At 40.4% G+C, this 13,146-nt stretch overlaps 1 protein-coding gene across 1 annotated transcript in view; it reads left to right on the top strand.

Annotated features, from left to right (window-relative positions):
- Window positions 1-13,146, top strand: part of LOC140477185 (brain and acute leukemia cytoplasmic protein-like) — a 38,564-nt gene that overhangs the window by 22,682 nt on the left and 2,736 nt on the right. The window contains exon 2 of the mRNA XM_072570634.1: window positions 6,585-6,766. Within this exon, the coding sequence (XP_072426735.1) occupies window positions 6,585-6,766 (182 nt within the window). The remainder of the gene's footprint in view (window positions 1-6,584; window positions 6,767-13,146) is intronic.

Genomic DNA, 13,146 nt, shown 5'->3' with positions numbered 1-13,146 from the left:
CAGAGTAACATAATACTCTGGTTCTAACTTCAGTGAATGATTTAAATGAACTACATACACCTCCAGGTTTACAGGGTTAGCTGAACTTCTCAGATGTATTACTATTCTGAAATATAACCTGTATGTCCATTATTAAACAATTACAAATGAGATCTATATATATGTGTGTTGCCAACATGTTGCCAGCATGTCCACTGTGCCAAATTCAGGGAACTCAGTGGATTTCGGCAGCTACAAATCTGTCAGAATTTCTGTTTCTGACTGTTATTCAATGCTAAATGAATAAGACAAAGCACTGCAGGTAGCAAATTAGAATCACAAAATGGTTCCAGTACCCTTATCAGTATGTACCGATGTAGCTCTTTGATCAGAAATATGAATAAGATAAAGATGCATTGTATTTTAAAGAGATTGTAGTAAAAGAGAAAGGAAAGAACCACACATAAAAACATGGGCTCGTATGACTTTCAACTGCATACATTTTAAAAAAAACAAAGATTTTGAAATAGTTGAAGTGATTTTTAAAAATTGAAAGAACTATGGATGCTACAAATCAGAAATAGAAGACATTTTAAAAAAGGTGCCAGGATGCATATTTCTGAGGCAATACTACAGCTCAGAAATGGAAAAGCCAGATAAGTAGAATGGACTCTAGCAGAACCTTTACAAACAGTTGTCCTGACAGAAGGATCACCCCAAGTACCATTGCATCTCTTGCCTCTCCCTAAACTGGCAATGCACCCACCACTTCTCAGCAATTGATCAGAATATGTCATGATCATATTCAAATAGTGCCTCTCTATCTTAGCATCTCCATCAGGCCAGACCCCTCCTGAGACTACTTCACCTCTTAGTTGAGTGTGTGTTGCTGGAAAAGCACAGCAGGTCAGGCAGCATCCGAGGAGCAGGAGCCCTTCATCAGGAATAAGATGATCAATATGATCATGGCTTATTGAACATTTCAATTACTTTTTTTCACTCCATCTCTATAACTCAATACACCACTGGCAATCAGAAATCGATCAACCTCTGCATTAAACAGACTCAAAAAGACTGAGATTCTCTAGTCGTCTTTGTTAAAGAATTCCAAAGCCTCACAACTCCCTGAGTAAAGAAAGATTCTTCTAATCTAGATCCTATTTAAGTTCCCTCTTGTTTTTATATTGTGCACACTAGTTCTAGACTCCCCAAACAAGGGATACATCTTGGTCTAACCAAGCTCATATACAACTGAAGCAAGGCATGACAATTCCTGTACTCAAATCCTACTATGATAAAGGCTAACATTCTATTAGCCTTCCTAATAGCTTATTGTACCTACATGTCAACTTCAGTGACTTTTTGATAAGACACTTTAGTCCCTTTTTATATCTACACTTTCAAATCTTTTACCATTTGAAAAACACTCTGCACATTTGTTTCTCCAGCCAAAGTGGATAATCTCACATTTTTTCACAGTATATTATGACAACATTTTTGCTCATTCGTTAAGTCTGCCCAAATCATCTTGAAAGCACTTCTTATAGAGTCATACAGCACTTAAACGCATCCTTTGGTCCAACTAGTTCACGCTGACCATAATCTCAAACTAAACTAGTCCCACTTGCTTGGCCCACATCCCTCCAAACATTTCTTTTTCATGTACTTATCCAAATGCCTTTTAAACATTTTAACTGTACCCACATTCATCACTTCTTTGGAAGTTGGTTCCACACACGACCAACTCTCTGTGTAAAAAAAAGCCCTTCATATCTTTTTAAATCTTTCTCCTAGCACTTTAAAAACATTCCCCCTTAGTGTTGAAATCCTCCACCCTAAGGAAAAGGCACCTGCCATTCACCTATACCCCTCGTGATTTTATAAACATCCATAAGGTTTATAAACCTCCTCAACCTCCTATGCTCCAGTGAAAAGGTCCCAACCTATCCAGCCTCCCCTTATAAGTAAAAGCCACCATTTCAGGCAACATCCTGATAAATCTCTTCTGAACCCTCTCCAGCTTAATAATATACTTCTCATGACATGGCAGTACTGCAGAAAAGGCCTCACTAACACTCTGTACAACCTCAATGTGGCATCCCAATTCCTACACAATGAAGGCAAGCATGCTAAATGTCTTCCCTATCACCCTGTTTACATGTGATGCAAACTTAAAAAAATTATGTACCTGAACCCCTAGTCTCTCTGTTCTACAACACTAAACAATCCCTTACTTTTAATTGTATAACTCCTGCCCTTGTTTGTTTTACCAAAATGCAATACCTTGCATATATCCAAATTAAACTCCTGCCCCTCCTCAGCTCATTGACCCAATTGATCAAGATATCTTTGTAATCTTAGATAACCTTCTTCACTGTCCACTACACCACCAATTTTGGTGTCATCCATAAACTTACTAACCATGCCTTCTATATTCTTATTTAAATAATTTCTATAAATGACAAACAAGAGTGGACCCAGCACCAATCCCTGTGGAACACAGCAATGTACCTTCCCACTGAGCTTTGTATCATCTGACAAACAGCAAATAAGACTATATTTGGTGTCCACCTCAAAATCATTGCTATGTATTATAAACAGCTAAGGCTCAAATACTGAACCTTATAGTCACAACCTTCCAACATAAGAATGATCCATTTATTCCTGCTGTCTGTTTTCTGCCTAGCCAATCAGTAATCTATTCCAAGACATTATCTCCCATCCAATGTGCTTTAAATTCTTTAACCACCCTCCTGTGGGTGACTTTATCAAAAAGACTTATGAATTAGCAAGTTTTGAGAAGATTTGTGGCTGAGCTTGAGGTTATGGATATAGGTTTGCTCACTGAGCTGAAAGGTTCGTTTTCAGACATTTCAGCACCATACTAGGTAACATCATCAGTGAAGCACTGGTGTTAGTGACCCGCTTTCTATTTATGTGTTTAGGTTTCCTTGGGTCAGTGATGTCATTTCCCGTGGTGGTGTCAGTTCCTGTGGTGATGTCGTTTCTGGTTCTTTTTCTCAGAGGGTGGTAGATGGGATGCAAATCGATGTGTTTGTTGATAGAGTACTGGTTGGAATGCCATGCCTCTAGGAATTATTGTGCATGTTTTTGTTTGGCTTGTCCTGGGATGGCTGTGTTGTCCCAGTCAAAGTGGTGTCCTTCCTTATTTATATGTAAGGATACTAGTGAGAGTGGGTCATGTCTTTTGTGGCCAGTTGATGTTCATGCATCCTGGTGGCTAGTTTTCTGCCCGCTTGTCCAGTGTAGTATTTGTTACAGTTCTTCAAAGGTATTTTGTAAATGTCATTAGTTTTGCTTGTTGTCTGTATAGGGTCTTTCAAGTTCATTAGTTGCTGTTTTAGTGTGTTGATGGGTTTGTGGTCTGCCATGATGCCAAGGGGTCTGAGTAGTCTGACAGTCATTCCAGAGATGTCTCCGATGTAGGGGAGAGTGGCTATGGTTCCTGGATGTGTTTTGTTTGCTTGTTTGGGTTTGTTGCTGAGAAATAGGTGAACTATGTTCATTGGTACCCGTTCTTTTTGAATAGGCTGTATAGGTGATTTTCCTCTGCTCTTTGTAGTATGGTGACGAAACATCTGAAAATGAACCTTACATCCAGGCTTATGTATATCTAAGCAAATAATGTCCATTGGCTCTTTTTTTAAATCAATTTTGTTATTAACATCTTCAAGTGTAACAGATTTGTCAAATCTTGATTTTCCATCGGCAAATCCAGTCTTAGCACTTGTTGGACATGGAACATGGTCAAAGAGATCTATTATCAGCCTCTAGTTCATTCCAACCTACCTGATCTCACAAGTGTGGACCAAACTAATGGATGATTATCACCCAGTCCTCGGGAAAAGTGAAGATAATACAAGTGGCCCATGCAGGTCGCTAGAATTCTTTTGTACTAGATAGCCACACATAATTTCTTTAGCTGGTTGAATGATGAATTTACCTTTCATCTAAGCACCACCTCTTATTGACATTCAAAACATGACTCAAGATACTGAACTCTGATGTTTGGATGGTAAAGCCACTGATATATTCAGATGTTCTACTCCCTCCAAGAAATTATTTTCTATGATTGAACTTCAAAACTCTCCAACTGATTTGTCCCGGTACATAAAATATGTTTTCAATGTCTCCATCACCTGTCATAGGGTGAGTTCGAAATATACACTTTTATGTTATAATTATTAATTGGCATTTTAGTATGAAAATGTTGTTGATTACTGAGGTGGGGAGAAACCAATAGAGAGATCATGATTAATCCACAACTAACCTGGAATAAGTGCAGATCCATTCAGTATGCTGCAAACAGTACCCACGTGACTGCTGCATGTAATCAGAGTAACTACTGGAGGGGGTGCGTCATAGCACAAGTAACCAACATGATGTAAAGGCATCCTACACCATTTAATGAAGATACATATTGTGGTAACTGAAAGCGCTAGGAGTAATTTGAAAACTGAATATATGCTGTAATGAGGAATAGATGAACATTTGAAAGAATGTGTGCACAAAGTGCTCAGCTGTACTGGAGACATTGGTAGAAGTGGCAAAAAGGAGAGATTTTCAAACAGTGAATGGTTTGGTTAGGGATTTCTCTGCCTGGAAGCGTGATGGAGGCATATTCAACTGAGTCACTTAATATGGCATGACTATTGTCAGCCTCTAGTTCCTTCCAACCTACCTGATCACACAAGTGTGCACCAAACCAACGGATATCTATCACCAAGTCCTTGGAAAAAGTGAAGACAAGAGAAAAGACAAGGAGGTCATAGGATAGGAATAGCGTGCAAGTGTGTGGAGGAAAAGCAGGACATTGGCAATAGGTAATTATGGTCATTTGAATAGTTGGTGCAGGAATGAAGAGCCATTTGGCCCCTTTTGTGCCATAACAATTCTGTGATTCTGAAATGTCCTATGGGGGCAAGGGTACAGGATACCTTCAAGTCCATACTCAGGATGCAGAGGGAGCAAGTAGCAACAGAAGTAAGTGCCATTTGTAGTACTCTTCAAATATGGATGGCAGCTGTTATGGACCAGACCAGACTCCCTCAAAACATTTTAAGAAGGTAGCACAGACCCTAATTTTTCGACTTGTTTCAGGCAGATGTCAGGTGGATATCCCAGAAGTGATGCAGCTGGTTAAACCGCTTGGCTTCAAGTAAACCAGAATTTATTTACACACCACCAAAGGAATCACAAACAGAAGAAAACAGAATTGAAAATAACAATGATGTGAAAACCCAACTGACACGATATTCCCCACAACTTAACAAAGAGCTATTCCAATTTCCTGCAACATCCCATAAACACACCTCTTGGCAAAGAGGTTAATTCAAACACAGGTTCTTACAGGAGAGAGATGGCAGAGAGAATCAACTAGGGATCATTTACTGAAGCATGGAACATCTTCACTCCAGCAGCTTCTCTGGGTTACCAGCTAAAACTAAACCAAGCTGGCAAAATTCCCTGAATTTGGAGAATTGGCCACTCCCCTTTCATTGTACAAGTGTTTTTAAAAAAACTGAAAAGCCCTTTTCCCTGATTGTTGCCTTAGGCAGTATCTGTTAGATACAATCAAAGTAGCCTAACCCAGACAAAATAGGAACGACAGACCTCCGCCTTTTATAACCCCTTTTGAAAAGAAAACAAGGACCACATAACCTTGTTAAAGAAGCAACATCGTTACACAGCACAGGGAGAATTTTCATAATCCCATATGAATTTTCAAGACAAATGAAATTGATCTTCAAAAGCCATATCCTACCAACCATGTAACCAGCCTCACTCACTGGTCATATCATTACCCTCACCTATCAGCAATCCCAACCCTTCAACTCAATGTGCTTTATTATACCATCACACATTTAGCACAGCGGTAAGCCTCGCACTCAAACCTTGCATCTCATATACACTTGTAACTCTGCAATCGCACATTCATGACAGATAGATACTTTAAAGCATTAGAAGTTCACATCACTGGAGCAGACCAATCGGCTCAGCTTACCTTTTGGTGAGCAATCCAAATTTGCCACTCTCGCTGCAGCCTAGTCTCTCTTCATCTGTTTCAAATATCCCTCCAATTTTCTGTTCAGAAAAAGAATAGGTGTGATATTGATTTTTGATTCGGCAATGCAAAACAAATGATGGATTTGTGCAATAGAAAAAATGATGCCACCACATTAGAACCATTGTATAATCGTATAGAGTAGTTATTGAACATGCATTCGGTTTCCACATAAAATATTTCACGTTTGACATTCCAATACTACACAACAAAAGACCCAAAACAGTGCTGCAAGTAATTTAGTTCACTGTCCTTCTCCTTCACCCACCAAGGTTTAGAATCACTTATGCTGTCTATAAACTTCCTGATGGAACTAGGTTCATGGTGTATATGAATGTTGAATCTAGCTCATATAGACTATCATCACAGTTTCTCAGGATGTCCAAAGAGACTATTGTTTTAAGGATGTCTGGATCAAATCTTGGGTTGAGGATTTCTTTATGTGCCATTTGTCTGTATTAGTAATTTTTCATTTGCTGTTTGAGAATGCAGCAATTTTTAAAAATCCTGTTTTGAACAGATACTTTAGGAGGAGGAATCCAAACCCAGACCCATGTGACTGTATCTTCTATTGTACATGAAAAAGTGAGCACTGATAAAAAGACATCAACTGTTGGGACAAATACACAGATTGGAAAACAACACCTCACACAAGGCCCACCAACTATGAAACAGAAAAGACGGTTATTCAGAACAGAAGAGGTATGTTTGTAATGCATAATAGTGTTACAAGCTTAGCAACATTATATATTATTAATAGAGAATTAATGAAATGGCAACTTATTACATTTATTTTTAAGTCAGTTTCAACTTTAAATAAATTTTTGATTTCTTTTGACCAATTGTTGGCAGTTTTAGGGTAATTTGTCACAAAGATACATGGAAAAGTCCAAATAAGCTTATTTTTAATCTCCTGATATATTCAGCAATGTTTTATTTTAATATATATGGTGTATGTCCTGAAATCCTAGTTTTCCTCTGGATTAACTCTGGAGTTCTCATTCTGGAGGCACTGAATTTTCCACTCGGCAGTTAAATTCAGAATTTCCTCTGGGAATTTCCCTTCTATAGACTCTGTACTTGCTAAGGTTCTGGAAGTAAAACACCACTGGTGCTTTCAGTTTTAAGTTACAGCCTCATGCATGAACATTTTTTTGCTGGGCACAGTTGCTAAAATCACTTTCTTCCTGAGCAAAAGGAAATATGTTTAAAATTACATTTTCTTAGTCCAATTGATTGAAAATAGAGACATGACTTGTGTCATACTTCATGGTGGAGTCATGCAGTTCAAATTACATATCTCCTACCTGGGAATGAGTCTAATTGATATATGAAAGCAATATTGAACTATTTTTAACATTCCAAGCAAAATGGCTCACAGCATGACAAATATAAGAAATTGTATCATGATATCTTTGCCTGCTCGCTTTCTATTCCCAACTCTGACCCACAATTAACCATTGCCATAAGGAATTCCTGATGCTTTGCTAACTACAGCTGAGTAAAGTTTCCTCACACACTACATTACACTGGACAATGACCAGGATAAAATGCTCATGAAGGAGATTTGCATAAATGAATGCGGTATCTAGTGTAAATCTGCTGTATGATAGTAGCTATATGAGCCTCTGCGTCTATGTCTTCTTCTTTGACAAAACTCCAAAGTTCCTTCTGAGGACCCCTTCTCCCACTTCCAACCTTCATCCATGACTTGGTCACCCCCCGCTGGCCTTGTGCCCGCCCCAGAGCCCTTCATTGCTGACTACTGATGACTGCTGCAATTTCTTCACCCCCCCTCACACACTCCAACCTCCCCTCCTCCAAACATACAGCACTCTACTCTGTCTGCACCAGCTCCCAGTTCATCATCAAACCCGCTGACAAAGGCACGCAGTGGTATTCTGGAGAATGGACCTCTATATCGCAGAGGCTGAACACCAAATCTCTGACACCACATCCTACCTCCCCCTTGCCCATGACCCCACTGCAACCCTCATGCCAAAATCACTCACACTGTCTGTGCCCTCATTGCCTCTGATGAGCTCCCCTCCACTGCCTCCATCTCATTGTCACTCAGCCCAGACTGCCTGGCTCTACCTGCTCTCCAAGATCCACAAGCACAACTACCCCGGCCATCCCATTGTCTTGGCATGGTCCTGCCCCACCGAACTCATCTCGTCCTACCTCACCTCCATCCTCTCCTCCTTAGTTTAGGCACTTCCCACCTACATCCGCAACACCAACCATGTCCTCCATCTCTTCAGTAACCTCCAGTTCCCTGAACCCCTGAGCTTTAACTTCAATGTGGACATGCAGTCCTTTACATGTCCATACCCTACCAGGATGGCCTCCAGGCCCTCTGCTTCTTCATCTCCAACAGATCCATCCAGTTCCTCTCCACCAATACCATCCTTCACCTCGCCGAACTGGTCCTCACCCTCAACAACTTTTCCTTTAACTTCTCCCAATTCCTCAAAATCAAGGGGATAGCCATGGGCACCCGGGTGGGCCCCAGCTATGCCTGCCTCTTTGTTGGCTATATTGAACAGTCCCTCTTCAGTACCTACACAGACACTGTGCCCCAACTTGTCCACTGTTACATCGATGACTGTATCGGAGCAGCGTCCTGCACCCAGGCTGAACTGGAGCAGTTCATCGACTTCGCCAACAACTTTCACCCTGCCCTCAAATTCACGTGATCTATCTTGGACACTTTCTGCCCCTTTCTTAACCTCTCCATTTCCATCTCTGTCAATAGACTCCAGACGGGCGTTCACTACAAACCCACAGACTCCCATCAATGCCTGGATTATACCTACGCACACCTTGTATCCTGCAAGAACTCCATCCCATTCTCCCAGTTCCTCCACCACATCTGCTCGGACATTCCATTCCCAAGAATCCCAGATCTCCACCTGTTTTGAACAACGTGCTTTTCTTCCCTCTGTCATCCAGACACCGGGTACTGAGAGATAGGATGTATTTATATTTGGAAAGTAATTAGCTTATCGGTGATAGGCAACATGGTTTTGTGCAGGGAAGATCATGCCTTACCAACTTGATAGAGTTCTTCGAGGAAGTGACCAAGTTGTTAGATGAAGGAAGGGCTGTTGATGTCATATACATGGACTTTAGTAAGGCATTTGATAAGGTTCCCCATTGTAGACTAAGGGACAAAGTGAAGTCACATGGTGTGCAGGGTGTTCCAGCTAGGTGGATACAGAACTGGTTGAGCAACAGGAGACAGAGAGTAGTAGTTGAAGGGAGTTTCTCGAAATGGAGAAAGGTGACCAGTGGTGTTCCACAGGGGTCAGTATTAGGGCCAATGTTGTTTGTGGTATACATAAATGATCTAGAAGAGGGCACTGTTGGTATGATCAGCAAGTTTGCAGATGACACAAAGATTAGTGGAGTGGCAGAAAGCATAAGGGACTGTCAGAGAGTACAGGAGGATATACATAGAGTGGAGAGTTGGGCAGAAAAACAGCAGATGGTTTTCAATCCTGAAAAATGTGAGGTGATGCATTTAGGCAAGTCTAATTCTAGGGCGAATTATACAATGAATGGAAGAGCCTTGGGAAAATTTGATGGGCAGAGAGATCTGGAAGTGTAGGTCCATTGTACCCTGAAGGTTGCTGCACAGGTGGATAGAGTGGTCAAGAAGGCATATAGTATGCTTGCCTTCATCGGACGGGGTATTGAATACAAGAGCTGGCAAGTCATGATAAAATTGTACAAGACATTGGTTCGGCCGCATTTAGAATACTGTGTACAGTTCTGGGCGCCACATTACCGAAAGGATATGGACGCTTTGGAGAAGGTGCAGAGAAGGGTTACGAGAATGTTGCCTGGTATGGAAGGTGCTAGCTATGAAGAAAGGTTGAGTCGGTTATGTTTATTTTCACTAGAAAAAAGGAGATTGAGGGAGGACCTGATTGAGGTTTACAAAATCATGAAGGGTATAGACAGGATGGGTAGAGACAAGCTTTTTCCCCGAGGTGAAAGATTCAATAACGAGAGGTCATGCTTTCAAAGTGAGAGGTGGAAAGTGATCAATTGCTAAATTGTCTCAATTCATATCTAAGAATGAAATCATGCACAAGTTTTGCTTGTGGATTTGAGCAAATGATGTAGTCTTATTTTAGTGTGATAGTAGATAAATCTAATCATTATTTATACTAGCAAAGTGTAGTGATTAGAACAGCTTGATCACATTAACTATGAGATCCTGGTTGTTAGTCTGGGCCAATCAGGGAGCCTAGGCTGACAGATATGAACATGAGAGACCTTGTGTCTCTCACTGTGTCTCACTCCTGCACACACACAACATGGGTGCTGGGGAAAAAATAAGCACTACCGCAGTTAGGCGGTAGTGTGGGGGTTAAGAAAAAAAAAGAAAAAAAAGAAAAAAATGAACAGGGGATTTGGAGTAAAAAAAAGAAAAAAAAAATGACCATGAGAGACCTTGTGTCTCTCACTGTGTCTCACTCCTGTACACACACAACATGGGTGCTGGGGGAAAACAATAAGCACTACCGCAGTTGGGCGATAGTGTGGGGGTAAAAAAACAATAAAAAGAAGAGGAAAAAAAATAAACATGAGATTCAGAGAGTTTCCTCATTCTCGGGACTGGCTTTGATCTGACTGGTCAGAGCCCATGTACTGTCCACATGTAAATAATGGGGGATTTGGGGATCAGATACAGGCCTCTGTGTAGTTATTTCACAGAGATAAACAATTAGTGTGGTCATGACGGTTAACCAACTTGAGTAGATGAGAATCAGTTTAAACTGTCTGCTTGTAGATCTTATCTTTGATCATAACAAAAGTTCTGAATGACAGTGAAACTCAGAAAGACCAAAGGTCTAAAGCAAAGGTTACTGAAGTAACATTGGACTCAGAAGGTAACATTAAATCTGAGCAAGAATTCGACAATGTGATAGTTAGTGATGAGGATGCGTGGAATAATTGAGGCTTGCTAGCAAATCAGTTAGAAACATTAATTACTCTCTGGAATTGTAATGTGAAAGAAACAAACAAAACAGAAATTGCTGGAGGAACTCAGCAAATCCAGCAGCATCTGTGAAGAAAAACAGAATTATCATTGTGTGTCTGGTATGACTACTTCAGAACATATATTGTGAAGAGCTGGGACTGGCAATTGCTTGTACATTCTGGGGCATTCTTTACATTTAAGATTTCTAGACATGGCTATAGTAGTACACTTCACTGTGTGTAATCAAAAGCTGAATGTTTTAACACAGAAACAAATGCAATTCCCAGACATATCACTGGTTCTTGCATTCATGAATGAGTTAGCAAAAGGAATAATTATTTTTGAACAGAGTAGCGCGGCTGGGCAATTTTCAGATGTGACAGTTTTGTGTGCCTGATTTTTCAAGAACAGTAATGCTCTTCATCCAAACTTGCTCATCCAAACTTGAGTTTCCATGATTTTCTTCAGTCTACCATCAGCTCTTATGCCTTCAGCTGCCTGGGTCCTTACCTCTGAAATTCCCTGTTCAGACTCTGCCTCTGTTTCTGTCTGCCTCCTCCTTCAAGATCTTCCCTAAAGCCTATCCCTTTCAACAAGCTTTTGGTTGCATATTTCTTTGCATGGCTGTGTGTCTAATCGATTACTATTATGATTGGCATGGGAATTGCTAATCCATTAAAAACATTATTAATGCAAGTTATTGTTGGCTGTACTGAGAATATCAACAAAACATAATAACCCTTCATAATGAATATAATACTGGTAAAGTACTTTGGAATATCTCGAGAATGTGCAAGCCACCATATTAATATTAATACATGTTATATAATTTGCTTTAATGATTGTGTTAGCTAACTACAAAGGAATATTGGAAACACGCAAGGCAAATGGTCATTGCCTAAATCCAATATTTCACGCCTACATACAGAACTAAATGATTGAATGACCAAATCTTTTGTTTTTATGTTACTTTACTTGTCAAGGGATCAATGTTAATTCAAGTGAAATGAGGCACCAGCACAAAACATCATCCATGCCAAACATAATTAAAACAAATGCAAATGTTTCTGTTACAAAACTATTTGTAAACAAGAGCCGCTAAGGTAACAATGTAGAAAAGAACCCCACTGTCATAGGCAAAGTTTCAGGTTAAAAACAGCCTGAAGAGATATATTAAATATACATTTTGCCAAAAATATGCTGCGACTTGACTGTCATCTAGTTCTGGGAATGGTTTGATGATTTGAAGCAGGGACTTGCTATCTTGAGTTGCCAATGTCAACCTAGCTCAACTGAGGTATCATTGTGGTCAAAAAGTTTAAGGAACTGGTCAACCTACTGTATCGCTTCTGTTCCGTCACTGTAGTTACTGAGATTTGCTTCTGGGCCAGAAAGGAACCTCTTTATTCCATGTAAATTGGTATCGTGGGGTGGAACATTTCCAGGGCTGGAATATATGCAAGCAGAAGACATGGGAACAAGGAATTGGCCATTCAGTCCCTCGACCCTGTTTCATCATTCAATTGGACCATGGCTGATTCGTGGCCGAACTTCATATACTGCATTTGGTCCATATCCCTCACTAGTTCTGCTTAACAAAGATTCATCAATTTCAGATTTATAATTAAAACAGATCCTGCATTCAGTTGCGGAAGAGAATTCCAAACATCTTCCACCTCTTGTAGATGACAGTAATTCAGATAATGTGGTCCATTGAATCATAGAACAGAATCCTAGAATCCCTACAGGGTGGAAACAAGCCATTTGGCTCATTGAGTCCACACTGACCCTCCAAAGAGCATTCTACACAGACCCAGCTCCTACCCCATCCTTGCATTTCCCACAGTTAATCTTCCTAATCTGCACATCCCTGGACACTATGGACAATTTAGCATGGCCAATGTACCTAACCTGTACATCTATGGACTGTGGGAGGATACCTGAGCACCTGGAGGAAACCCATGCAGACGCGGAGAGAATGTGCAAACTCTACACAATCGTCCGGGTGGAACTACCGTGCTACCCCCAGCAAATTACTTCTCCTTTAGGAATTTCTCCCATGGATTCAACCTCCTTGCTAGCTGGA

Source organism: Chiloscyllium punctatum, chromosome 5 (assembly GCF_047496795.1).
Source record: "Chiloscyllium punctatum isolate Juve2018m chromosome 5, sChiPun1.3, whole genome shotgun sequence".
Lineage (NCBI taxonomy): Eukaryota > Metazoa > Chordata > Chondrichthyes > Orectolobiformes > Hemiscylliidae > Chiloscyllium > Chiloscyllium punctatum.
This window is presented reverse-complemented; position numbering and strand designations above follow the sequence as displayed.